Source organism: Notechis scutatus, chromosome 3 (genome assembly GCF_049901735.1).
Source record: "Notechis scutatus isolate UNSWTSFEM ecotype Mainland chromosome 3, rNotScu1.2, whole genome shotgun sequence".
Classification (NCBI taxonomy): Eukaryota; Metazoa; Chordata; class Lepidosauria; order Squamata; family Elapidae; genus Notechis; species Notechis scutatus.
Window position 1 is genome coordinate 24556118 of NC_142011.1, and position 27236 is coordinate 24583353.

The 27236-nt window shown below is 34.8% G+C and overlaps 2 protein-coding genes across 5 annotated transcripts in view; one reads left to right on the plus strand and one right to left on the minus strand.

Annotated features, from left to right (window-relative positions):
* LOC113410435 (translocating chain-associated membrane protein 1-like 1) lies at positions 1 to 18771 on the minus strand. The gene is made up of 11 exons (XM_026665006.2): positions 18437 to 18771; positions 14131 to 14191; positions 13595 to 13713; positions 11045 to 11161; positions 10893 to 10951; positions 10142 to 10226; positions 9702 to 9772; positions 8762 to 8866; positions 7717 to 7860; positions 6678 to 6835; positions 1 to 3708 (listed from the first exon to the last, which is right to left on the minus strand). Exons 1-11 carry the CDS (start codon positions 18554 to 18556, stop codon positions 3635 to 3637), a joined length of 1113 nt encoding a protein of 370 aa, XP_026520791.1. The 5' UTR covers positions 18557 to 18771; the 3' UTR covers positions 1 to 3634.
* Positions 18772 to 18849: 78 nt separating this feature from the next.
* The window catches only part of ZMYND8 (zinc finger MYND-type containing 8), a 111370-nt gene continuing 102983 nt past the window's right edge, over positions 18850 to 27236 (plus strand). For 2 of the 4 annotated variants that reach the window (XM_087959320.1, XM_087959327.1), the window contains exons 1-2: positions 18925 to 19059; positions 22505 to 22574. In XM_087959320.1, coding sequence (XP_087815446.1) covers positions 22567 to 22574 — 8 coding nt within the window. In that variant the 5' untranslated portion in view covers positions 18925 to 19059; positions 22505 to 22566. Of the gene's footprint in view, positions 19060 to 20850; positions 20988 to 22504; positions 22575 to 27236 lie in introns of all 4 variants that reach the window. The other 2 variants (XM_087959315.1, XM_087959314.1) reach the window with 2 other exon arrangements.

Below are 27236 nucleotides of genomic sequence, written 5' to 3' on the forward strand. Positions count from 1 at the left end.
TTAAAACAAGCTTAAGGCACAGGCCCACCTTTTATTTAATATCTGATAGTACATAAAACATCCGTCTGTGGAATCAGTGCAATGACACAGGACAGTATGACATTCCATTTATATTCCTCCCATGCTGCTAAAGAAATTATTCTACCAATTCAAAGAAACAAGGTGTACACACACACACACACACACACACACAAAATGTTTGCATTTCAAGGATATTATAGGTAACATACATTTTAAAACACTTGAACTTAAATTTTCTAGAATTTAAAAAAGGGAATCAAATTTCTGAAGTGTACAGGGATAGAAGAGATTGTAGGCTAAGTTAAACATTTAATTATCATGGCAATACAGTAGTTGAACTATGATCTATAAGGATGTAGTTCCAGCCACAGAACAAATTGACTCTATGAATTAAAAGGCCACATCTATTTTCTAAAATAACTAATAAATCTTATAGCATTATGCTTTGAGAAAGGAATTTTCCATTTTATTTTATTTGAAATTAGTAACATAAAAGACTTTACATGAACACAAATGTTCATGATTAAGATGAAGATATAACCAGTGTCCTATTTGGAACAAGTCCAGAAGCATATACATGCTAACTAGAGAAAGCAACATCTTACGAGAAGTACAGTGAAAATTAATCAGAAGGGTTTCTCTTTTTTTAGCAAAACAGCTCATTAGTATTAAGGTTCTATAAAATGAAGTGATTATATAAATAAATTTCCATCAAAATCTTTAAAAATACTCATTCTACAGCAAAATGGGTATTATGAGGTCAGCAGATAAAATCTTTAAACAAATTGGTACACAGAATAGGACAAATGAAGAAAAAGGAATCAAATCAGGAAGAGCATTTTGCATGAAAATGTTTAAGTGATATAAAAAAATGTCCCCATTTCACAAAATAAAAGAACAATTTCATTCTATATAATAACACCTAAATACATGTGACTGAATTTATTGAATGGTACTGAGAAATTTTAAAAAATGTAAGCCACTTGTTTCTCACAGGAACATGGTCAGGAGGCAAGGCGAGGTAATTTTACAATGGACTGTGAGGCAGCTATCTTGACTTCCAAATCAATCATAAACATTTTATCAGAACCAGAGAACCATTTTTAACTCTTTCTTATTAGTACTTTAAGTGTCAAATATTATTAACAAGTATATCAAATCTTAAAGAAAACCAGTATCTTGTTATAACTGAGATATTATTTAGAATGGGGAATGTAACAGACACAGTCAGTCAGTGTCCATATAAAACAGACATCTTTGGCACCTCTGCTATTTGTACTCCCAGCAATGAACCTATTGATATTATATTGTGAAATATTTATGGTACATAGAGTTATCTTAAAAAAAACCCACCAAATCTGATGCCTAGAATATTCCAGATTGCAACGTTAAGGCAATTCATTTTCTCTATGACAATGTAGCCATGCTGGTTTTAGCAATCCAAAAATCTGAAAGTGCTAAGAAAGAGAAAACCACTCAATATGAGCTGGAAATATGCAAGTGATCATATTTTTGAATTGCAGCCCCCCAAATCTTTCACTTCCTATCCCTAATGTAACTGAATAGACTTTTCTTACATAACAGCTATGCCTGCCAAGATATCAGATTAATAAGATATATAACAAATATAATTTTAGTACTATGTAGACTGAACTGTTACATCAGCCTTCTCTACAAATATTTAAGACTATATTCTCTAACATCCCCAATTGCTAGGGATGCTGAGAGTACTCCCAAATATTCTATTGGTGAAGACTTCTTTATGATCTTTACAGCAGCCTTTCCACAAAAGGCACCTTCAGGTATTTTGGAACTATAACTCTCAAGATATCCCAGCTACCATAATAATAAATAAAGTTGGTAGAAATTCTGGGAACCAGTCTTAGCTCATAGGGATAATGCCAGGCTGATAATAGCCACTTGCAGAATTCAATTAGGTTTAAGCAACTATCAAGAATTTTTAGAAATTCAAACGATAGAAAAATAATTAAATCTACATCGCCTTTATTCTTTGATTGGCGGCTGGTGCTACAAGATTTACAAACAGACAAGGTTCTAACTGTTTAGTTGTGAATTATAAAGTAGCCATGGAGTTATGAACTCTAGTTTCAGAACTGCAGACTAATCCACATTAACTAAATAAAACTACTCCAGTTTTGAACAGATAACCTGAGAAAGCAGAAGAGAAAATCCTCAAATAGAAATTTGAAAACAGTACGATTGTTTTAGATCTAGAAGTCTATATTCATAATACAAAAAATTGTGAACTAAATTCTATAAATCCAGTAGCACTTCAAACATTATTTTCTAACAGTAGGTCCAGTAAATCATATTATATGACATAGGTATTTAAAAAATCCACTTTGAATGGTTTCCATGCCAGGTTGCAAAATCTACAGGGGTAATAAAAGCAATTTCAAAAAAGCTGTAGAGTTTTGAATTCCAACCAATTGCTTATCTCAAGTACAACTCATTTTTCCAAAAAAAAAGGAAGAAAACCTGGTTTGCTTCAGATATTCCGGACTTTAACTTCTATCACCCCTAATTAGAATGGATAGTTCTGGAAGGCACCAGTTGGCCTACCCTTTTGAAAGAATTATAACAGGAGATTTTGGCACAGTCAAAAATGTCCTGTTACTTAGTAAGTATGTGCACTTAAGCTATTACAATAAGCATTCAAGGAAAGCTATTATTTGGTAATAAAAACTTTTGGTATGATGCAGGATCAGACCAAATGGCAAAATTATATTGCAGGGCCTGGTATTTTTAACATTGTTTTCTGACAAAAATGCAGGATTCATTAATGTCTTTTCAGTATCTAATGCTACAACTTGACATTATTTCACACTAGGAAAATAATTTCAAAATGTTTTTTTGTTCAGCATATTAAAGATTAATTATATATAAGTTTCATGGATCTCTAAATAAACCAGCACTTTTTAGCACCATGTTGAAGCATGTAGTTTCAAATCTTTTTTACAAATACTTCAGAATCCACTAATATAAAACCAGCTTTTGGAATTAAAAAGGTTTCCATTCTTCAGAATTAAACCTTAAATTATTACATGATGGGAATTGTTTGAAAGCACATCGTTGGACAATTTTTCAAATGACAGTATTAATGGATGTTCTAATGACAGTTCAAACATTGCCTTTAACCAAATGGAGAGGTAATAAAAAAATAATTTGCCCTCTAACCTGAAAAGGAATTTCAAGCACTTTAATAAGGTATATAGGAAATTTAGAAAAAAATTGCAAAATAAATCTAACTTTAATTCTAAAACTACCGTTTATAAAATGAATAAAGTTCCAAATAAAAGACAACTCTGGTTTATTAGATTCCCCCATGCTGTTCTATTAATATTGTAATTAGAGGTCAGACTATAATAAAATATCCTATTTTCAAGATGATTGTGTTAAATAAATGAGTTTAAAATAATATTTTCATCATAAAATTGTTTTGATGAATATACACTTAAAAATATATTATTTTAACCAATGTCCTTTAGCCCAAATAGCCAAATAGAGTTGTTCTATGGTCAGTGTAATGCAGATTTTCTATTTAAGGTGAAAAAGTCTTCAATTAAATCAATGTCCTCTTTATCTGTGCTCTTCACAAAAATTTTGATCTTCTTTTCCTAGGTGATATGCCCTCTTCAGATTTTATTGTTCCGTTTACGAAGTTAGCTATGAAAAAAAAAAAGATAAATAGTACATTAGGATTTGGGATAGGTGGCATTAATAGTTATACATGTAATAAGGAATTTTTTATTTCAGAAGTAGCAAATTGAACATATTTAACATATAAAACATATGTAAATTAGGAATGCTAATACATTTTGTTAATTATATCAAATAATGTTTTTCATACAGAGAATGGCTTCTGCTTAGTCTTGCTTCAATCTGGGACCTGTATACTGCAGAAGTCAAAAAGAGGGCTGTGAAAATATTTACAGACCCTTCATATCCTGTACATAAACTGTTTCAACTCCTACCCTCAAAACGATGCTATAGAACACTGTGCACCAGAACAACTAGACACAAGGATAGGTTTTTGCCCAAATGCCATCAATAAACAAGTAATTCCCTCAACACTGTCCAACTATTTACAAAGTCTGCATTACTATTACTATTAATTTTCTCATCACTCCTTATCGCCCATCCCCTCCCACTTGTGACTGTATGACTGTAACTTTGTCGCTTGTATCCTTATGATTTATATTGACTGTTTCCTAATATGATTTGATTGCTTATTGTACCCTATGACTATTATTAAGTGTGGTACCTGATGATTCTTCACTCTTGATGAATGTATCTTTTATGAATGTATTCTTTTATGTACACTCAAAGTGTATTTCTATTTCTAATTCTACTCTATTCTTCTATAACCTACTGTACACAAAGAGTAGATTGAAGTCAGCCTTTTTATGTAATATTGGATAAGGTGTGGGTAATAATTAACAATGAGGACTACACTTTTTCTTAATCTGAGGCCACAGAAAACACAACTAATGGAAATGGAGATCATTTGCAGATCTGGGTTGTTTTGCAATGACAAAATAAGGCCTTAAAGCTTGCACAAATTTAAGATACACATTTTATGCCTAAATCTCATACACACCCATACCCCCCCCCCCAAAAAAAAAGTACAAGGGAGGATATATAATAGAGTGGAGGTGAGATCTAACCACCTCCAGGATGACCAATGGCCTTTTAAGCACCTGTTTCCACTTGGCTCAAATACTGACTCCCAAAGTTTTTGTTTGGCTTCACTTTTTGTATTTAGCCCATAGCGAGATGAAGACTTCCCCTTTAATTCTCTAATGGTTTCCCAAAGGGCCAGTGCAGAAGGGAGATAGTCATTGATAATAAAAGGGTAGTAGCAGCAGCAACAAATTTTCTAATCATCCATAGGAAAGTATTTCCTCAAAACGAAAGCACCTTAGAAGGTGGGGCTAGGGCACCTTTCCTGGCTAATTATATACCTAATGATGCAATCACCTTTTGGGGGCACCATTAATAATAATTCTACCTGAATAATCTGAAAGGGTCACTTTTTCTGAATCAGTATGCAACTGCACATAATTAGTAAATCTGCATACAAATTTGTAGAAAGATGTCATCTTCCATTGAGATGGCACAGTGGTTAGAATGCATTACTGCAGGCTCCTTTTGCTGATTGCTGGCTGCCGGAAGTTTGATTCTCACCAGTTCAAGTTTGACTCAACCTTCCATCCTCTCGAAGTCAGTAAAATGAGGACCCAGATTGCTGGGGGCAGTATGCTGACTCTGCTTAGAGAGGACTGCAAAGCACTATGAAGTGATATATAAGTCTAAGTGCTATTGCTATTTTTTATGTTTTTCCTGCATAATTGGGCAGAGTTGGCATGCTCCAGATCCCATCCAATAAACAGTGGTATGAAATGGGAACTGGAAATCATGCCTTTCTGTTGTAGTCCCTGCCCTCTGAAGGAACATTCACCCAGAGATCTGTTTCAAGACTGTCTGAAAAAGCCCTTAAAATATGGCTCTTCCCCAAGTCTTAGGTTAGACAGTGCTGTTGGTCCCATGTGCAGTATTGTTACAGAATTAACACCTATCTTTTGGCCTGTGCTTTTTTGTTTAGTGTTTTAGTGGTTTTAACATTGTATGCTGCACAGAGTTAGCCTTAAAAAAGTTGAATATACCGTGTTTCTCATATAATAAGGCCGGGTCTTATTTTTTTTTGAGCCCCGAAAAAATGGCTAGGCCGTCTTTTTGGGGGTGACTTAATTCCCACCCCCCTTGCATCTTCGGGCAGGCGGCGACGGCTTGGATGTTGACCTCGGCGTTGGTGGGGCACTTCTATCGGGGGCAACGCAGGCAGCACCATATCCGGGTGTGCAACAAAAGTACTTCCTAACGGCAAGCCCCCCCCACCATTCCCCCCCCATTTCGCATGTTTTAATATAGGCCTTAATTTGGGGGGAGGGGCTTAATTTCATTTCATGCCTATAAAACATGCTGGGACTTCCTATTGGGGGAGGCCGTATTGTTGGAGAAACAGGGTAGGTACTCCTCACTTAACAACTGCCTGATTTAGCAACTGTTCAAAGTTATGACAGTCCTGAAAAAGTAACTTTGTGAATGGTCCTTCGACTTTTGCAGTTACCAGTCACATGATCAAGATTTAGGCACTTTGCAGCTGGTGGGTATTCATAAGTATTGTATCATTTCATGGTCACATGATCATCATGTGTGCACTTTACAATCATCTTGCGACTAGAAAAGTCAATTGAGAAGTCAGCAGTAAAATTGCAAGTCACAATTAGGTCTTGGTTAATGACCGCAGATGAATAGCTTGACAAGCGTGGTGAAAGTGAGATCATAAGCCTATTGCAGCCATATGATGTCTTATTATTACAACACTTAGTAGCAGACTTGTCAGTTCCAAATGTGTTAAACAATGACTATCTGTAAATAAATGTTTAATTTTGTATTATATAAAAATCATGTCAGTTTTTGGTCATTTAGAGGTAACAGTAACATTCTATGCCATAAGTCTCCATTCAATGTTAAACAAGAAAATCAAGTGGTATTATTTAACTAGCAACTGTCACTCTAGTAATATATATTTGTGCTTTTGATACTGGTATAATTGTGAGGGCTATACTTACATCTGCAGGACTCTTTTTTTGTAGACTTAATTTTTGTGTTTGTTTTTTTCTTAGGAATTTGATTCTGTGCATGTTCTCTCCATTTCTTTAACTGGAAATTGATGAATTTCCACATCATCCAAGCCTGAGTCAGACAAATTGCAGCCAAACAGCTAATTCTAATTAGTTTAACAGAAAACAGTTATATAGTTAGAATAATAGCGTTATGATGATTTTTAAGATTCTCTCTAAAGATGGACCATTCAAAAAATAAAATAAAGTTACATGTACAATCCAAATGCTTTCTTATCAGTAGGCTAGCACATATCATATGTCTTTAAATAGCACACATTCCTAGATAATATGATATATGTTTAAGATAATGGCTATTAGATATGATAGTTGAAAAATGAATTTTGCATCAATATGTTCCAATTTGCATGTGTTGTATCAAATAGCTGAAAATTTCTTTTCCAATAAGCATTTTGATATGCATTTGAGAATCAGTTTGGTCTAGAGGTTAAGGTACCAGATTAGAAACCAAGGAAGCTTTGAATTTTAATCCTGACTTAGACACAAAGCCAGTTAGATTCAGTTGAATCAACCACTCTCTCAGCCTTAGAAAGAAGGCAATGGCAAACTATTTCTGAAAATGTTGCCAAGAAAACTGCAGGGATTGCAGTTAGGCTGTTGCCAGGAATCAATACTGATTGGAGGGCATCCTTCCCACTCATACCAAAAAGGTATGTATTGGAAAAATAAAGAAGTTAGCTATGAATTTTATAGTGGTACCTTACTTGCTATTAGGATAGCCAAAGGGCTGATGTTTCATGTTACAAAGAATACAGTAATGCACTCATATGATTGTTTAATATGACCAACATTATAAGGATTGCAGAAAAGTTTCTGAGATAGGTTTACATATTATCTACCAAAATAAAAGGTAGTTTAAATAGTAATAAGAATAAAGAAAGACTATTTCTTCCTAGCCACAATTTTCTATTTTTGGATCTGTGAATGTAAAGAATATCTAAAATAGCTATTCCAGAAAAATGTATACCTAATTGTGAGTATGTTAAAGTTTCCTTCTGCTACAGAAAAACCAGGATTTTCTGCTTTTGTGAGACCAAATCCAAAGGTGAGAACTGACAAAGTCAGGGTCAAAAGACGAGCCATTACAAATAAAAGTGCCCAAAGGGTAAATCTGAAAAGAAAAATGACAATTATTTCACTACCAATTGCTTTATGTCACTAAATAATATGAACACAGCTGTATCATGGGCTATGACAATTTTTTAAAAAGTATACTTTTGCTAGACATTGTACGAGCATATCTATGACATCAGGCATTATAACGGAAAACATTACTTTTTAAAACAGTAACTATCTCATAGAATAAAAACCAAAGAGGAAAGCAAATCACTTTAAATACATGATAATTAAATAGTGATTCAAATCTTAATTTTAGTTGAACAAAAGCACTCTTCATAATCAAACATGTTTTTACCAAATGAGAAATCTAGGTGTGTGAAGAATTTTTGCAAAATCAGTATGCTTGTATGAAGTTTTCAGGAAGGCCAAGTGGTTTTTCAACAATTTTTTTAAAAAATCAAAAGGAAAATATCTTCATTTCTGTTACTCTCTGTTTTGAATTTTGGGATTGCGTATTTTTTTAAAATTAAAAACCTTTTTAAAATTAAAAAAAAACTCACTGGCATAGGAATATATGCACTGAAAGTCTTAACATTAGCAAAATGATGCTTATTAGTGAAATCATAAAAATGATTAAGTAGTTAATACATAATTGTTCAACAGGGCATGAAGCTAAGTTTGGAGAAAAAAACTAGAAATTCCACTGAAAAAGAAGTGTGGATGATAGGTAGAGATCAGTGAAATCATTATCTTTCTTGGTGATATACTAAAAGCAAGACCCGTAAGGTCTATCTTAAACAAGGTAAGTTTTCCAAGTAACCTGGTTCTAAAATGTTTTTCATTTTTGCAAATATAGTAAAAGAAAACAGGCTGACGAGGACTAAGAAAACTGTAAAAAAGGAAGCTAAATTAATTATCTGACAGTAATAGGAAAATTTAAAAAACAAGATTACCCTTTCTGTTTATTCTCATCACTGAAGTAGAAAAGACGTGAAGCGTGAAAAATGAGCTCTACAAGATAATGAGGTACCAGCAAAATTAGACCCAAGCGCTGAAGGCTGAAAAGTAAAAAGTAAATATTTCGTTCTGAATATTATTGATTCATTAACAAAGTTCAACAACAATGAATAAGGTTCAGTGTATCTTACATATCAGACAAACTATTAGTTGTGCTATCACAGGGGTGTCAAACACAAGTCCCGCAGGCTGGATCCGGCCCGTGATGGAAAATGTCCTGGAAAATGTAAGGGGCCAGCCCATGTCACTTTGGCCCAGTCTACCCAGTGCAAAGAGGAAACATGCCAGAAGTTTGGGAAGTGACATCAAGCTGGCCACGCCCACCCAGTCAGCCACACTCACCCAGTCAGCCATGCCCACCCTCTGAGGTCAACCACAGCCCTGAAGCAGCCCTCAATGAAATTGAGTTTGACATCCCTGTGCTATCAGGATGAGCATTTTATGGCTTGTTAAGCCATGATCAAATCTGATAGCAGATTAACTATGACACAAAAATACTAAATGCCTTTTCTTAATAGAATATAATATTAATACCTAGTTTTCAAGTTACGACCATGATTGAAACCAGAATTTTGGTTGCTAAGTAAAGTGGTTAAGTGAGTCACACCCAATTTTACAACCTTTCTTGCCATGGTTGTTAAGCAAATCTGGTTGCTAATTGCCCAAATTGATCACGATTGTGGGATTGCTGTGACAGTCATAAATGTGAGGAACAGTTGTAAGACACTGTTTTGAGCACTGTTGTAACTTTGAACGGTCACTAAGATTATGGTTGTAAGTTGAGGACTACTGGTAATATATTGAACAGTATTTTGGACACTATAAAAGACAATCCTTGATGGAGGTCTAGAAACATGAAAAATAATAAATGCTTACTTCAAGATATAGGCACCAGATATATGGGCAGTATAAAGACAAATATAGTGCAACTGTCTTGGAATATCTTCCTAGAAATATGAAATGGAAAAGACAAGTTACAAAAATAAAAGCAAACATTTTAATATGAATTGTGTTAGTTTTCCTTTTCTCTATGGTTTTACATTGTAATAACTTATGAATACTTTACTATTGAAAGCACGTTTTTCAAAAGCACTATTAATAAGGACATAAATAAATTGAAAGTCAAAATAATCTATTGCATTACTTTCCCTACCCAACAATATATTCCTGTATAGTACGAATCTCTTACCAAGCTGAGAAAAGTACTTTTCTCTCCATCATTATTTCTTCTCCTTATTTAGAATACCATCCTATATCATTATAAATGAAAGTAAATAAAAGAAATATAATGCCTGAAGTAAAGTTACAATTTATACCTTTCTAATCTTTTGGAAGTACAGTTCTGGAAGTGCATGGAGCCAATAGGCAATTTGGCAAATATAGAAGAATTTAGCCTGAAAACTAAAAAGAAAAGTATATATATAAAAGATGTATACATAGCATTCAATAATTATTCTTTCTATTCAAATCATGACAATTAGAAGCCATGAACCCAATTTTGTTTAGGGAGGCCAAGATTGTTGGCTGTAGCTGAAACTTACACATAAATTTTTATACATAAATGTAGATGCCAATTTTCAAGTCAGGTATATGATTAATAATTTAATCAAATTTCAAATGAATACATATTACATTATATAAAATTAAAATGAATCTATATTCAGATAATCTTAAATGTTTTAAGATTAAAGGATGAAATTCATGTTAAAGAAAGTGAAACTAAAATAATTTAAATTATTGGAACCCTAAACCTTGCCTTTTTGAAGAATTGTCTAAACTGAAAGAATATAATAATTGAAGAAGATAAGAATGAAAAGGCAAGATTAAATAGTAATCTAAGGAAGAAATGTTTTGTAGAATTTTTTGTAGAATTCACTGTCTAAAAACATTTAGATCCTAATATAAATGTTTTAAAAATAGTTCCTTGACAATTAATTCATAGATCTCTCCATGTTCCATCTTTTAATACTCAAATGCCTGAGAATTAATAACCTAGATATGTTTCTTAATTTCAACAAGGAAACAAAATGCCTAGCACAAATAAAAGAACTAAATAAAAAAGCTTACAACATATGAGAATGAGGGTAATCCTTCCATAACAAAGTTGGATTTGTTGTAAATTCTTCCTAAGGAGAAAAATATAAGGTTAAAGGATTTGATATATTTTAGGCAAATGTTCATTTAAATTAATTTGCAAAAAGATAATTTGACTTACTTACTGCAGACAAAATACTTGCTCCCCACACAAACGAAAACAAGTAGAAAAAGGCTAGTTGTCCTGACTCATTGAATTTGCTATGTTTTGTTTTTGACAAGTGCAGGCGTCTATTAATTTTCTAGGAGAAAAAAATAACAAACACCAGAAGTATTAATTTAATCATGTTCAATTTTTTTTTCTAGTGAATATGTTAGCCTCCCCAAGAAGAATGCTAGGTTATCTCGAGTTCAGCATTTATATCCAATACTACAAAATGCTAAGCTGGACTTTACCGTTCATTTTTCTTATTAGGTAAGTAAAAATTAATGTGTGACCCACATATTCTAATAGTTGACAGACCAGCTCTTTGACAGCTGCTGCTTAAAGTGTTAGAAAAGCCATCTACGTAGAAAGCAAATCACCACTCTTTGTGCCAAACGGGCATTTGAATTTCACAGTCCAATCTAGAAACCAAGACTATATTCAATGACCCAAATGACTTTGTCTTGGATCTTAATTGAAGCATCAGTTTTGTATCTCTGTACTACCGTATGCTTTCACATAGTCTTTCTTAGTGGATCACATTTTGTATGCTGGAACACACCAGGCTCTGAAGCACAATCTGAAATTAGTTTTAGTCTTAGTTTGTGTGTGTTCTTATAAGTATATTTTCTACTCCTGAACATTTTCAGCTGGGATGTGCCAAAGAAAGGGGAGAAGATGGTAGTGTAAGTTTGGAATGCACAATTACTCTATCTCTGCATATCATACATTGAGCTATATATCTCTAAACCAAATCTACTGACCAATACAAAACAAATATAAGGCAACTGTTGTTTTCATTCGAGAGTAGAAGATAGGAAGACAAGACAGAAAGTGATGTTTCTAAGGAGTCTTTCAGTGGTTTATTTATTAAGTTTCTGATTGCATATTGCAATGCAGAGAGTCCCAGAACAAGCACTATAGTTTTATCCTAGGGTAGAAAGATATGAATCATGTCCCAATTTTTATATTAAATTCATTGCTTGAGGTTTTATTTTTCATAATTGGACAATGACTTTCAGCCAAGCTATGTTTTAATAATTATTAAAAATAACAAATACAAACACTTTAACTCACACTTTTTATACTTAAAATAACTTACATTATGCTTAAAATAAAAACAGCAACAAAAAAGAAATAAAGCAGAGCTTAGATTTTAAAATAATATTTAATAGAGAAATAATAAATTACCTTTATCAGCAGACTGCCAAGTTAAACTTGAATATTGACTTATTGAAGAAATAAGGAATCCATTCATTGATGGATATAATTTGTATTCATTTCACAAGAAATTCATAGTGTGGCTTATAATTTTTTAATGAAATTGTCACAGAAATCATATTATTCCATAATCCAGTATAATTTGATTAGGGATTCAATATGTTGAAAGCTGCCCATCTTGCCCACATGCCCATTTTCAGAGAAGAAGCACTTAATAAGTTCTGGTCCAAAATTTGGAAAAGGTTCAAACTCTGAATTACTATTCAAAATATAAACTGACATAGACTATGTGATATATTTAGACTAATTATAAAGCTATGATATTCAGTGTTATATAGTAAAAAAAAAACCTGGCCAAATAAAATATTAGAGAACAAATATTATAATACGTGTAACATATATACTTAATTTCATTATATTCAAAGGCGATTGAATTGGCTCTTTTCTTACTTTTTAAACATTTTAGGTTCTATTTTAAAAAAATATAGGAAGCTAGCAGGATTTAAAGTAGGGAATCAAGATCATGTAGGTTAGCCACTATCAGCAAATAAAAGAGTATGTCTATCGGTTCCCAAAAGTGAAAGTGGCATTCAAAATTTACCAGAAGGCAAAAAAGTAAAGATGTTGACTTTTATATTTACCTATCAAGAATATTGTCTGCCATTAATACTATCTGTTCCAAAAAGCAAAAGCTGAAGTAATAATGGCAGGCAGTATTCTTGACAACATCTTTACTTTTTTGCCTTCTGGTAAATTTTGAATGCTACTTTGTGAAAATTTGCATAACATGCTTTCAAAATTCACACCAACCCCTTTACTTTTAGGAAAAAAAACACAATCCAGAGCAATTAATTTAGAATCTGCAGGTAAACTGTTCATTCTAAAGAAATATTCTTCTGTAATGTAGATACATGGTTGATAATGAAAAAATCTGGGAGATGTTTATTAGATATTATTAAACTTCTATTAATATAAATTATGAAATGTATGTCCTACCTTTATTTTACATAATTCAAGGCACTGTTACATAATGCTCATGCTTCTATTTTTTTCTACAACTATTACCTTGTGTGTGGAGTTGAGCTGAAGGTAAGGGATTTGCCCAGTTAATCAGCCAGTTTTCATGCCTGAGAGGACTAGATCTTATGGTATCTCCATTTTCAGTCCAGTACTGTAACTACTATATCAAAAGGGATCTTATATCTTTCATATCCAATATTAGAGCATATTATTTAATAAATGTATTTTGAAGAACTTGGAACTGAATTGATTTCACATATTCACATTTATGTAATAATTGTAAACTTACATCTAGTATATATTCCTGAATCACTGCATGCAGAATAATGGCTATAAGCATGTAGAAGAAGATGGTGGCCATGTCTTTTGGACCATACTCATAGAAATGAACTGGGTCAGATCCATCATCTGAAATGCACAATATCTTACTATTAATAGCAGTACAGGCTATATTTAGAATCTTATTATACATCAAGAGAACATGCAAATTTTCAACAGTGTTACTAACATCTCTGCAATAAATTCTGCTTTAAAATCTATAAGGTCATGTTGTATGTCCTTTAATAATGTATTTATAATGTATTTGTTATTTGGAGAAAACAGCACAACATAATTTTGTAATAATAATGCAGAGGATCCTGCTGTACAGCAGCATTTAGACAAAATCATTTAAGACTGCAACCCTACGAATAACCTGGCATGCCTACACATGCACATATATACACACTCTAAGAGAGTATTTGACTAAATATGTAGAAGACTGTATTGAAAAAATATTTTTAAAAATGAAAATCAGACATAGAACAAATTATATTTTATATTTACCTATGTTGTATGTAACATTGTATTGTACAGTTATAAACATGATGGCATATTTGGATGTAACCTAAAATTTAAAACAGAGAAAAATAAATTATCAAGTTCTATGCTGTATACTTTTTCCGAAGTTGCTAGTAAAATTTATATTTATTACGACTGTTGCAACTATTTAATTTTCACTGTTATAGAATTCCTTCCAGCAGTGATGACATTTTTATAGCTTAACAAACCTACCAATTTAAGAACTAAACAAGCCTGGAGATGATCCTATTGACTACTAAAGTATCATATCTGAGACATAGGTTTTGAAAACTTTGAAAAGTATAATTATCAAGACTAATAATACAAATTGTTGCATTGGGTCCATTGTTTATTGATTAATCAAGCAAAGATACTGAATCACAATATATTTATATAAAATACAACATATCAGGAGAAACATACAACATACCAGAGCGCACAAAAGCTGTTCAGTAAAATATTCAAATAAGACAATCGCTTTGACAATTAACTTCAAAATTATCTAAGTAAGAAGTTCTCTAATGAATGACTTTTAGCTATAAACCTGGCAGTCTTTTTGACTGCCCATCCATGTGTATTTTGAAAGAAGTAAGGCATACTGTTAATGGAGTCTGAGTAAGCTATCCTGTTGATTAGTGGCTCTAAATGCTGCCCCTTGGCTGAGGTATATAGCTGGCAATCAAAGAGTTTGTGTGATATTTTAATGTATTTAATGGAATGGCCTGTGTTTTACAATAGAATTTAGGAGCTCAAATCTTGCTGGTTGAGGCAGTTCTTTGGGCTTGTGTCAGGAATACTGTAGGGAAGACTTTTATTCTAGGCAAACTATTTAAAGGATTTGATGTTAGAAGTATCTCTTGTCAACCTAAGTACCCTATTCAAGCCCTCTATTTGAAAAAGTGTCCTTGGTTTGATGGCTGCCCATTTGCTTAGTGACCAAGGTTACAACAGTGCTGAACAAAATGGTAGTTATTGTGGGTCTTTGAAATTATGGCCATTGCAAAGCCGCCCTCATCTCTGCCTTTTTGCTGACCTGCACTCTACCACTCTATACCCCTGCTGTACCCACTAACTTTCAACTCCTCCACTGAGTTTCACACACATTCTGATTTGGAATTAATGAGAAATATTTAAGTCTTCTATTGAATTATCTGGACATCACTTATCCTTAATCTCAACTGTTTCATCTTTTATCCTTACATCCTGTTAATTCACAGGAATCAAAAGGGTTCTCTTTCTTTTTGGAATAACATTTGATGTGCACATATGTATATGCAAATTAATCATTTAACATTATACTATTGGCTAATAAGTAGAAAAAAGAACTGAGAGCTCAAACAACACAATGTGTGTATATACACAGTTTAGAGCAGGGGTGTCAAACTGGATTTTTTCAAGGGACAGATCAGCATTGTAGTTCTCCTCCGCAGGCTGGCCAGGGTAAGGGTAGGGGAGGATAGGACAAAGCCCTACAGCACCATTCTGCTGGCCTAAATGAGCCACACAGAAGCCCCGCAAGACTCCCAAGCAGCCTTTTTTTCGGCCTCCCCAGCCTCCAGCAGCACTCTGCCAGCCAAAAACAGGCCTCATGGGGGCCTCATGGGGCCTTGGTGGGGCCCATTTCCGGCCAGCAGAATGCTGCAGGAGGCCGTGGAGGCAAAAAATGAGCCACGTGGGGCCACATGCGTCCCTCCCGCAGCCTGTTTTGGCTGGCAGAGGCACTGTCCAGTCCTTTGATATTTCGAGGCCGGTCCCGCAGGCCAGATTTTAGCACCCCGCGGGTGAGATTCGGCCCGCAGGCCTTGAGTTTGATACCCCTGGTTTAGAATAAATAAAAATGCAATGGTTGTGAGCCACCCAGAATTCTGGTTTTAAGATGGGTTCTAAAATACACCCATCATCTTACAAATGAGTAAAATTAAAAATTAAAACAAGATTTTATCATTCCCAAATGGTAGTAATGGGAAAAAGAACCAATTAAAGCAGCTATTTGCAATCTCTTCTACCTGAATGCTTTTTGCTACTATTGTTCACATTATTTCTCTGCATAGCTTGCATAACATGCTTTGAAGTATAGCTCCTTCAGCTATATTTTTAAATAAATGGCCCAGAAGCATTAATGGCAATAAAGTTTTAACCAGTCTTTGTGACATGCCAATTATTATTTTAATTAAAATAATTTCTGAAACTAAATGAAAAAGTTATAAGGGCCAAGGTGATCAATGAGCATCAAATGTGATGTTAATTGATATAGTGTACTAAGTTCAATTTTGGGTAACCTAATTTTATGATGGAAACCAATAAAGTCTACTGGTTAAGGTATTAGATGGTGATCATAAAGTAACTTTGGATCAATCTTTACCATGTTTATTACTGTGGGAATAAAGTAGAAGATATATCCCATTATGCCAACTTAAGTTCCCTTTCAAAAATAATTGGAATAAAAGACAATTTTTGGGTGAAATACAGAACTGGATTCCTCTGGATCAGTGGTTCTCAAAATATGGTCTTGAAAATTCTGTAGATCTTCAAAGTCAAATATTTTAAAATGATTCTTAGTTCCCAGTAGTGTAAACATGAATAGATATCATGCACATGGGGTCCTCAATAATTTTTAAGAACATAAAGGGTCTTGAAACAAAAATGTTTTAAGAACTGTTTATCTAGATCAACCTCTTGTCAAAAGTAGTAATTTATACCTTAGTGTTTCCTAACATAAATGCATGAAGGTTAATTTCCTGAATTCCTCAGCCAACATAGCCACTGCTGAGAATTCTGGAAAGTTCATACAATTAATGAACTATGTCCAGATTGGGACTAGATTGGGAAAGACTATTTTAGTTTCCACTTATGTCTAACAAAAGAGATTCTACTAGCAAGCCAAGGCCATGACTCGGGGAAAGCCTCAAAAAGACATGGTTACATATAAAAACCAAATTTATTGTATATTTAGCTTCCTGTTAAGTTTTCTACAAATCCTAGCATTGTTCAAGGCTTCACTTTTAATCACTTATAACAGCTTTTTATTTAAAGAAACAAATTTATCACATTTGTGGCACAGTCAGCCCATATTTAATATTTGGGTGTTAAACTTCTTCCAATTCCATTCTGCGGCTTGGTGACTCAGGAAGTGAATATCATTATGTAATTTAGACACCCCTGAGACTTGACTGTTTATAAGCTTATTATCAGCCAGACAAGAGACTGTGATAGGGAATGCAACAGATAAGTATCCTGCACCTTGTATCTTGATGTCAAGATTAGTCTCTGCCAATGAAATGCGTAAGCAAAAAATAGTCCACTTAATTCTTAACATCAGCCGTAACTCTCCCATACACCCTTGGGTCTGTAAGAAATTTTATCTTGTTCCAAATAAATATGGTCAAACCCACCAAACACAAAAGCTCTCCAGTGGAATTATCCACTACCACCGGTAGTATGGTAGCTATCAAAGCTACTAAGATCAGCAGTATGCCTAATGCTACTGCTTACTGGTAAGGACCAAACCCAAAGCAACATCCCTTAGCCCAGTAGGAGCAATATCACACACTAGACCGTTTATGATACTTAACTTACAATCTATAAATTCCTCCTAAACCGGCCACCCCTCCGTTTGGGGAAATCATTTGGCATCTTCTCTGGACACTTCATTTTAATATGAAATCCAGAATCGTACTCCAGGGTTGAAAATCAGTACCGGAGACCAAGTCACCAGTTCCAAAGGGAAACAAGAAGAGAAAAGCGGGGAAAGACCACTGTACATCCCATTTGACTCAATGTGATATTAAAACGAGACGCACTCCCTTCTCTCTGGATATGACGAAACGCTAAACTATTTTGTTCTACAGATCTCGCTAATTGGTCCAAGCTATGTTATCTCACCCCCCCCCCCTCTCCGCAGCCTTTGAAAGCAGCTTGACTGGCTTGCACGAGTTATCTTCTTCAGTGCGACTGCCAGTTGAATTCCCCTGCGCCTTCGGTGGCGGAGGAGAGAGAGAACCCAGCCAGCATGCCTAGCGGTTTTAGCTTAAGAAACGGCGAGACCGGCCTTGGCAACAAGTTATACGTCCACTCCTTCCTATGTACGTCAGCACGCAAGAGGGGAGCGCGACCGTGAGAATGAGCAGCTTAAGGGGAAAACAGCTAAACAGGAGAGGAGAAGCGCCAGAGCTCGAGAGAGAGAAGGGCGGGGCCGCACTTGAACCGGTGGGGGGGGGGAGGGAGGAAAGGGGGCGTGCCTCGAGCCCTCGCGCTGCCGCTTCCTCCCCGGGCCCTCTATAAGTAAGGATACCTCGAACATGAGCCCCATAAGGAGGCCCATGGCCAGGCAGGATACAGCATCCGCGTGGTTCTGGATAACGAACTCATGGCTCAAGACTGGCGGACTCTTGTTTTTCTTCCGCAGTCCCATAGCGGCAGAGGTTTCCGAGAGTGGGAAACTCCAGGACCCAAGTTGAGGGTGAAGTACAGATGAAGAGCTGCAGCTCCTCTACTCTCTCAACAATCCCTCGCTCTTCACCTCCCGCCCAGTAAACACCAGCGACTCTTGTCCCTTCCCACCCCGCCTCCTTTCTTCCCCCCAGGCCTCGGCATTCTTACCCCCCTTTTTTCCACGCTTGGCCAATCAACGCGCGGGATAAAAGTGAGTGATAGGTTCAGCAGCTAATCGCCAGCCTTAAACCGGAGGCAAGCTTTCTAGGGGCGGAGTTCCAAAGAGACCGTGAGGCTGGTCAACGGTCGAAACGGCGGCGGGGGAGGAATAGAGAGTGCATGTGAGTGGCGTAGATGACGGCCATTCAGAGACCCCTAGAGGTGGAACCTATCGGGTTCCCCGAGCTTGCAGTTAGTTTCTCTATGGCTGTAGTGGAAGCAAGATCGTGCAAGTTCTGCCCTGGACGAGAAAGAGTATATCAGGTATTGGGATTTTTTTTTTTTTAAACTCCGTAGGTTACTCGGAGAAGTTCTTTCAAGAAAGATTTCTGGCCTCACTGGTGGGGTTAAGATGCTTTCTCAAAAGAAGACTCCGTGGGTATGTTTGCACGACATCCTGAACTCTAAACAAGTCAATCCCATTTTAGTCCATGATATATTGAATTAATCCTGCCCGTGTAGTTCCTTTATGGTTCACCGGGGTCTGAACCTAAACAACAATAATAATAAACCTAAATAATAACGAAGTTAAATGCGACTGAATGCTCCTCTTGAATCGAGGCAAAATGAGTGTCTGGGGGGCAACCTTTCTTTTATTTTTGAAAAAAGTTCACCCGACTCCATTTAAAAAGGCGAATCCTTAACGTAACTAGCAAAGCATGGGATTCTTTGCTCTTGGGGAGGGGAGAGAAGAAGCATTTCCAACGGCAGAGAGAGGATAAAAACACACTCGTGTTGACAAGGTTGGAAAGAGATTTGCTTGCAACCTAAGAAATCACTGCTAGTTGGAGCAAGTTTAAGGTCCTATGTATATTGAAGATCACATGCTATTTTTATTTAAGTCTGGATTTCCCCCCTCCCCAATACACTTATAATTAGAAATAAAGTTTCTAATTGATTTATTCATAAATATCCAAGAAAATTGTTAGTCATTTATTGAAAGTTTCGGCCAATTTGAAGCTATATGACCTGTTTGAGGAAACTCCAGTGCAACCATTCTCAACTCCAGAAATCAGTGGAAATTGTTGATCAGCATTTGTGACTTATTTTACTACTATTTATGAATAAACCATGTGCCCAGGTTTAGAGCACTGAACTAAATTCTAAAGAGCACTAAAACCAAATTTAAGCTTTGGTTATACTGGGAGGGGCCATCTTAGGTTGGCCTTCCAGACACGTTTATGACAGTATCTACTTTTTTTGCAACTAAAAATGTTTCTATTCTGGCCTGATGATGGCAGGTAGGGTAGAGGAAGACTTTGCTTCCCTTTATCCCTTTTCTGTTTCTGTTGGGTTGGAGAAATTCCAGTTAGTAGCTGCCCTAGCCTCTCATCTTCATGTCTGAAGAATGGAAGAGGGTTTCAAAAGGTTCCCTAGGTTTCCAGCTCTCTCTAAACCCAGAAGAGAGGGCTATTTTAGAGGTAAGATGCTAAGCATACCCCCCCACCAAAAGTATGGTTTAGATTCTCTGTCATAACTATGCAGTGTTTTGTCTTAGTTCAGATGATATCTGTGACTTTAATAACTGATTACCTTGCTTAGTCTTGTGGGAATATGACTTCTATGGTTAGTTTATGGTTCATGGTTTAAAACAATCTGAGCCAATTTCTGTAAATCATGGGTGATGACATAACCATGAAATTGCAATTAATGAACTTTAAAAAATTTAAAAAAAATAAAAAATAAAGTTTTTAATACATGAAGATCAGGAAAGCAGTAAGGATACAATTGCCATAAGTCGAGCCTAACTTTTAGGGGTTTACTTCTGCACAGGTTTTTTTTTAACCTGTAAAGATGGGAAATGACCACCAAAGTAGGATTATAGGGTAAAAAATCAAATTACAATAATAAAGATATAGTATAATAATGGTGATTGGGATCTTCTCTTGGGTCAAATGGAGGGAAAGAGGGCAATTGTGGTTGTTTTGGGGAATATAGGAGGGAACGTGTTAGTCATACTTGCTGCCTTGAGTTATTTGTAAAAATAATAAAGTTAGGATACAAATACATAAGGAGCTGGTCTCTAATATTATCTTTGCTGCTTCTGTCTACTAGCTCCTTCCAAGACTCTTTGGAGAAAATCCCAGGTTCAATTCTGTGGATATTAAAGCAAACAATGATCTAAGGTATTGAGTCTGATAAATAATAGAGACTTGTATTGAAGAGCTGGAGGGTTGTTGTCTCTTAGAATGGTAGGTACTATTTGGTTACTGTACAAAATACAGGTAGTCCTTGACTTACAACAGTTCATTTAATGACCATTCAAAGTTACAATGGTACTGAAAAAAGTGACTTATGACCACATTTATGATCATTGTAAGCATCCCCATGGTTATGTGATTTATGTTCAGATGCTTGACAACTGGTCCATATTTATGATTATTGCAGAGTCCCTGGGTCATGTGATCACCTTTTGCAACCTTCGAACAAGCAAAGTCAATGGGGAAGCCAGATTCACTTAACAACCATGGTACTAACTTAACTGCAGCGGTTCATTTAACAAACATGGCAAAAAAGTCATAAATTGGGGCAAAACTCACTTAACAAATTTCTCACTTAGCAATATGAAGGTTGGGCTCAATTATGATCGTAAGCTGAGGACTACCTATGCTCTAGAATAATATAGTGCTTGAAAATAATATATTATCTCAGCAATCTTTGTAAGTGGAATATAAAGTTAGGTTATTCCAATAATTCATCTGAAGTAGCTTGTCAGTTCCCAAAGGGTAAAAACTGAGGAAGCATCAGTTACCTGGCAGTTGACTACAGTATAGAATTGTGGTATACATTGCAAATCTATGCGCGTCTATGCAGAAATAAACTGTTTTGAATTAGTAGGATTTACCCCGAGGAAGTACAGTAAATATAATATGCAACCTTTTGGGTTACCTATTTATTTGTTCCATATTGATCTCATTATGTTCATGCTTGTTAAGTCTTGTTCTTTTACATATACTAAGAACATTTCTATATATGTGAGATATATGGTATTATCTCTTTCACTGAAAATAAAAAATTGAGAGAGTAAGGGGTCTGGGGCAGCGGTGCTGGATTTGGGGTTCATTCTACTTTGATTGACTTTACACATTATATAATTATAAGTGCATTCTTTTGTATTTTCCAAAATGAATATAACTGAAGGTAAAGCATGTCAAGTAGGGCTAATTTAAGAATTACTAATTCATCAGTTAACCCATAAATAACATTGAAGGAGGATTAAACTGGCTTTTTATTTCTGTATCCCACCCAGAGTCACTATATGTGATTGGGTGGCTATATAAATTTGTATTATAAATAGGCATTTAATCAGATATTCTGTTTTTTTTAAAAAATCTGGACTATAGCCATCTTGCGAATTTATCTAAAAATAAAAGGGAAAAGAAAAGATTGCAACATTTGTGGCAAGCATTCAGCAGTGTAAGTGGCATAAATATATAAGATTCTTTACTCTTGCTCACATGCCTTTTTTAAATTAGTTACACTATAAACAAAAGGAAATGAATGAAATTTACAAAGAGACAAAATAAATTATATGCCATTTACTTTTTATCCTTATTGCAAAGGGACATTTGCTGTGATTATTTTTTGTTCTAAAAATTATATTCAATTATATGTCTCTTTAGTTTTAACGATTTAATTGTTATTACATAAGACTATTCAATAAAGAAAATTAGCTGAGTTTTGTTGATTTTCCTTTTTCTCTATCTAGGATAAAACATACTTATCTAGGCTGCTTTTCAGACAAAAAGAAAATTATAGAACTTGGTTGTCATGATGGGGTAAGTACCATCACCCTAAACTAACCAAAACTAAGATATTAAAGAATAAAAGTATATGTTACTGTATATTTGTATTATATATGTATAACAATATAAATATATAATATATACATACATATTAGTATAAAAATATCTGAAGCGTTTACTCTCAAACTGAATCTAGAAATTTCTGTTAACTGCAAAATAGGTATAAATAAAGACAACAAGATTGATACCGGAACTCAGAAGAATAGTTTATTAAAGGCTTAAACTGCCGATAGAAGGGGAAAAAATGGCTTGTTTTAGTGTTTTTACAATTTGCTTTTTGATTTACATGTAATGCTTTTCAATAGGATTACTGGATCTGGACTGTTAAAAAAACAAGAGTATTAAGCAACAGATAATATTTTTTTCTTGCACTTTTTATCCTCTGGTGGTTGCCTGGGTTGTTGCAAATCAGAATTGGTAGCTTTGTGGCTGTTGTTTTGGCCACAGTTTAGATAGAGTGTCATAGTGACAGTTCCAGGTCAGGTATTTACTTCAATTTGCACCATATTTTGCTTCATAATTAGTTAATTTGCCATAACTTCTTAACTAAGTCAAGCTGAATTCTTACTGGTTACATTGATCTGTCCTTGTGTTTTCTTGACATCATTGATGTAGGTTGGACTGAAAGCGAAATCATAGGCCTCAAGTCATATTTGAGGATGCAGTAGAACTTGGTTCTTTCCACTCTTAATGTAACATTACAACTAATGTAGCACCTGTTAAAATCTTTTTGAAAAAGAGATTCTTTTGTTTTAAAGAATTACTTGATTTGGAGACTTAGTTAATTTCCAGCCAAATTAATAGAAATAACATTACTTTACTGTTATTTGGTATCTTGGCTCTGAATTTAACGAGGCAGTCTTGGAAAGGTAATTCCAGGAATGTAGGGCTATCAGTTGCCAATTCTGATTTAAAAGCTTCAGTAAAGGTTTCCCCTGACCAGTCGTGTCCTACTCTAGGGGTTAGTGCTCATCTGTTTCTTAGCCAAGGGAGTGAATGTTGTCCAAAGACATTTACATGGTTATGTGGTTAGCATGACCATACACTGAGACATACAGAACAATTATTTTCCCATCAAAGTGATATCTCTTTATCTACTCACATTTGCTTGCTTTCAAATTGCTAGGTGGACAGCAGCTGGGTGGGGCAAGTAATGGGAGCTCACCCCATCATGCAACACTTAGATGTTGAACCTGGGCTGTTAGCTTTCCAACTGATAAGCTCAGCATCTTTAATCCCTGAGCCATCAGGGCCCAAATCTTGGGAGGTGAGGCTTTCCTTGGCTCAGTGCCCATCGTCATTGGTTAACATTTGCCTTTGGAGCTAATAATTGCTTGGCAATTCTCAATCCCTGAAGCCACAACTTCTTAACTAAGTAATTTTCTTGAAATCAGTAATCCGTCATAAATTTGCATAACAAAATATACCATCAGTTGAGCATCTTTGACAATTCTGAATCTGTGCATCAGAAGATTCATATGTTTTATGGGTTTTTATAATTCAATAGAGAAATAGTGAATTGAACATTTACATCAAGTTATATAGGACTCCTTTGTCAATGAAATGGCAGTATTAGGATTGTATTCTTTTTTTATTCCTATTATAATCCTAATTTACCTTGAAAACGATTGGCATTACAGCAAGTATTCCTGTTCTGAGTAAGTGGCAACCATAGCATTTACTGTTTGTGTTTGCCATAATGTAATTATAAAACCAACACTCAATTTAAAAAAGCAAGGACTTAAATAAGAGTTGAAACTAATTACATTAGGTTTAAAGTGAAGTAGAGGTATGCTCTCTCATACTTTACCTTGAAAATGTATCTGAATACCTTGCAAGAAGAAACTATCAAGAGGCATCAGGTATATTTGTTTTTAGACTTACAGTAGTCAGATAAATTCAAACCAGGCTTTAAAAATGAGAGAGAAAACAGCAGCTCATGAAATGTAACACTCTCAGTAGGATAATTTTCAATTTAGTAAAAAGAAAGTTCTACAAAAACTGAGTTAGTGGGTCCCTGCTTTTTTCCTTACTCAATATTATACTTTCCAATTCTGTGATTAAAAATAGCTACGTAGTATTAAGTTTTAAAGCAGTTGAAAAGATTGTAAGAAGCAGAATAGACATAGTATTTAGCAGTGAAGTCTTCCAAATAATTGTATTGCACTAGTTCTTTCTTATATACAGTATACTGTATGCCTTGGACTATTGACAACACAAGAGTTGTAGGCTAATGTAACTACCAGCTGGTACCGGTGACTGCACATTTTTTATTTTGTAAATTAATGGTGATATGTTACCATAGGAATTAAATATAAGTATTCTGGATTACATTAATAATGTTTTGAACAGAAAACAAAAAAGAAAGCTCTCAGGAAAGGAGATAGAACTTTCCCTTCCTGTCCTCCATATTAAAAGAAAATGTCAGATTGAATTTGAGATAACTAGAATTTTGCATATTTTATGTAGGATAGACGTGGAAGTTTAAAAAATACACTGGTGAAAAATGCACAGGAAACACTTCCATATGTTGCCAGGCAAACTACATGATTATATTTGTGGAACTGCTAGAAGTCAAGATTGATATTAGGAAATGTTATCTATATATATAAAAGCAAAATATCACTCACCCATCATCACAAAATCTCCAGAACCGTAAAGCCTACAAACTTGAAATTTGACATGTATGTTCCTCTTGGCTTCTAGATGCTCACTAAGAAAGGATTTTTCGAAATGACCATCAGAGCATTACTATTTCACATATTATTATTAACATCTGATTCTAAGGAGTTCTACTTCCCCTCCCCACCTGAAAAGAAATCTGTTCCAAATGTAAAACACAAACAGAGGAGAGGAGTTTCAGTTTCAGTTTTACTTTCACAGCACCAAGCAGCTTTAGTACAGAACAGTTGAACTAAGCCACGCCCAGGCTCCTTGCTGTCTCCTTGCTCACAGAGCAAATACTGTTTCAGTTTCCAAACAGCCCTCAACTCTCTCACACACTGACAGCATGCTGGCCAGATGAATACTGATGGATGCTGGTAGGCAGAGGCAGAATCCACCCCCCTTATTTTCCTCCCAAAAAACTAAGCCTGGCCACATAGTTTCATACCAAAGCACAGGTATCGAGCTAGTATTATGATAGGCGTATAATGAGGTAATCAGGATTTCCCCTTAATGATCTGATACTGGACCAATACCTTTGGTTGTCTTCTTATCATGTTTTAGGTATGTCTTTAGCTTTGTTGATCTTGGGTGTTTGTGAATAAGAGCCAATATAACAAATATCAACAAGTATTCAGTGCCTAATTTAAGTGGTATACTTCAAAATATTTCATCCTTTCTAGAAGTAGGATATACACTGCATATTTTGTATTGGGTACATAGATGGCTTTCTCTTTAGCTATTCTCCACAGAACACAATTTTTTAAAGTATTCTACAGAAGCCTGTTTCAAATGTTATTCCATTGCCTTTGCTCTTAAACTTTTGTTGAATCCAAAGTGAAGAAACACTAGAGGGTGCTACATTTCTATTAAAATAAAGGAAGGAAATGAAGTAACTGCTAAAACTCTTAATACTATCCTCATCCTCAGAGTATCTTTATGCCTACTTATTAGCTCCATGGCTCAAAATAATGGTTATCAAACAGGATGATACTTAAATAACAGCCACCTAATGCCTTTATTTTGATATATAAGTCCATATGATAGAAGTGACTTAAGCTAGAATTTAATTGAAATTTAAATACTGAAACATAAAGCCCCATCATACCAAGAGTGAGCACCCAGATTCATGGGAATAATATTTATTCATCAGAGAAGTATTTACTACCAAATAAGTTTTCAGTATTGATACTGTTTTATTTTCAGAACAGGTAAAAGGTAATTTGATTTTATTTGCAACATTAACCCTCATGAAATGTTTGGGCAAGGAAAAAAAAAGGTTAATAATAAAAATTATACCCCATCTCATTCAATAACTCTTGGAAGGTTTTGAAAGAATTAGAAACATGGGCTTTCTTACTCTGTGATTAAAAAATATATAAGTTCAGGGCTGAAATATTTCTGTCTATATAGTTAGAAATTTAAAAGACTACAAGGTATCTTTATTACTGGGTCTACCTTGGAATAAATTTTACTTATCCTAGACCAGCAGATGTTTGGAATAGTGAATTAATAGTTTTTATGTATGTGAAAATTAAATAAAAGATAGCATGCTTTTCTTTTATTTCTTTAAAGGAAAATCAAAATTGTTTCTTCTGACAATGCTAATTTTTTTTTTTTTTAAATAAAGTTTTATTTGGGTTTTCACACATCCACGCCGAGCATGGATCGAAGCCTCGCAGAAACGAGGTTTTGGTCTGTCGCTGAAGAAGCTCAAACCGGAAGGCCTGACAATGCTAATTTCTATGGAACAAGCATTAAAATACAGTATTCCACCTTAAGGAGTGCTGGGAATTTGAAGCAAATATCCACTTCACTATTGGCTGTAGGGCCAGAAAAATACAAAATGTGAGGATACAGTTTTGCAGTTGGTGCGTACAAAGAGATCAAAATCTGAGTACAGCAACGAAGCAGTCTCAAGCAAAATACAAAATATTTATTTTATTTCCATGTTGGAACCCTGGAAATGAT

Excerpts from the sequence above, each read along its gene's own strand:
- LOC113410435 (XM_026665006.2), bottom strand. The coding sequence starts at position 18,556 with ATGGGACTGCGGAAGAAAAACAAGAGTCCGCCAGTCTTGAGCCATGAG. Across the intron at positions 13,714-14,130 it reads CAATGTTACATACAACATAG|ATGATGGATCTGACCCAGTT; the intron begins GTAAATATAAAA and ends TGTGCATTTCAG. Across the intron at positions 9,773-10,141 it reads ACTTCCAAAAGATTAGAAAG|GAAGATATTCCAAGACAGTT; the intron begins GTATAAATTGTA and ends TCATATTTCTAG.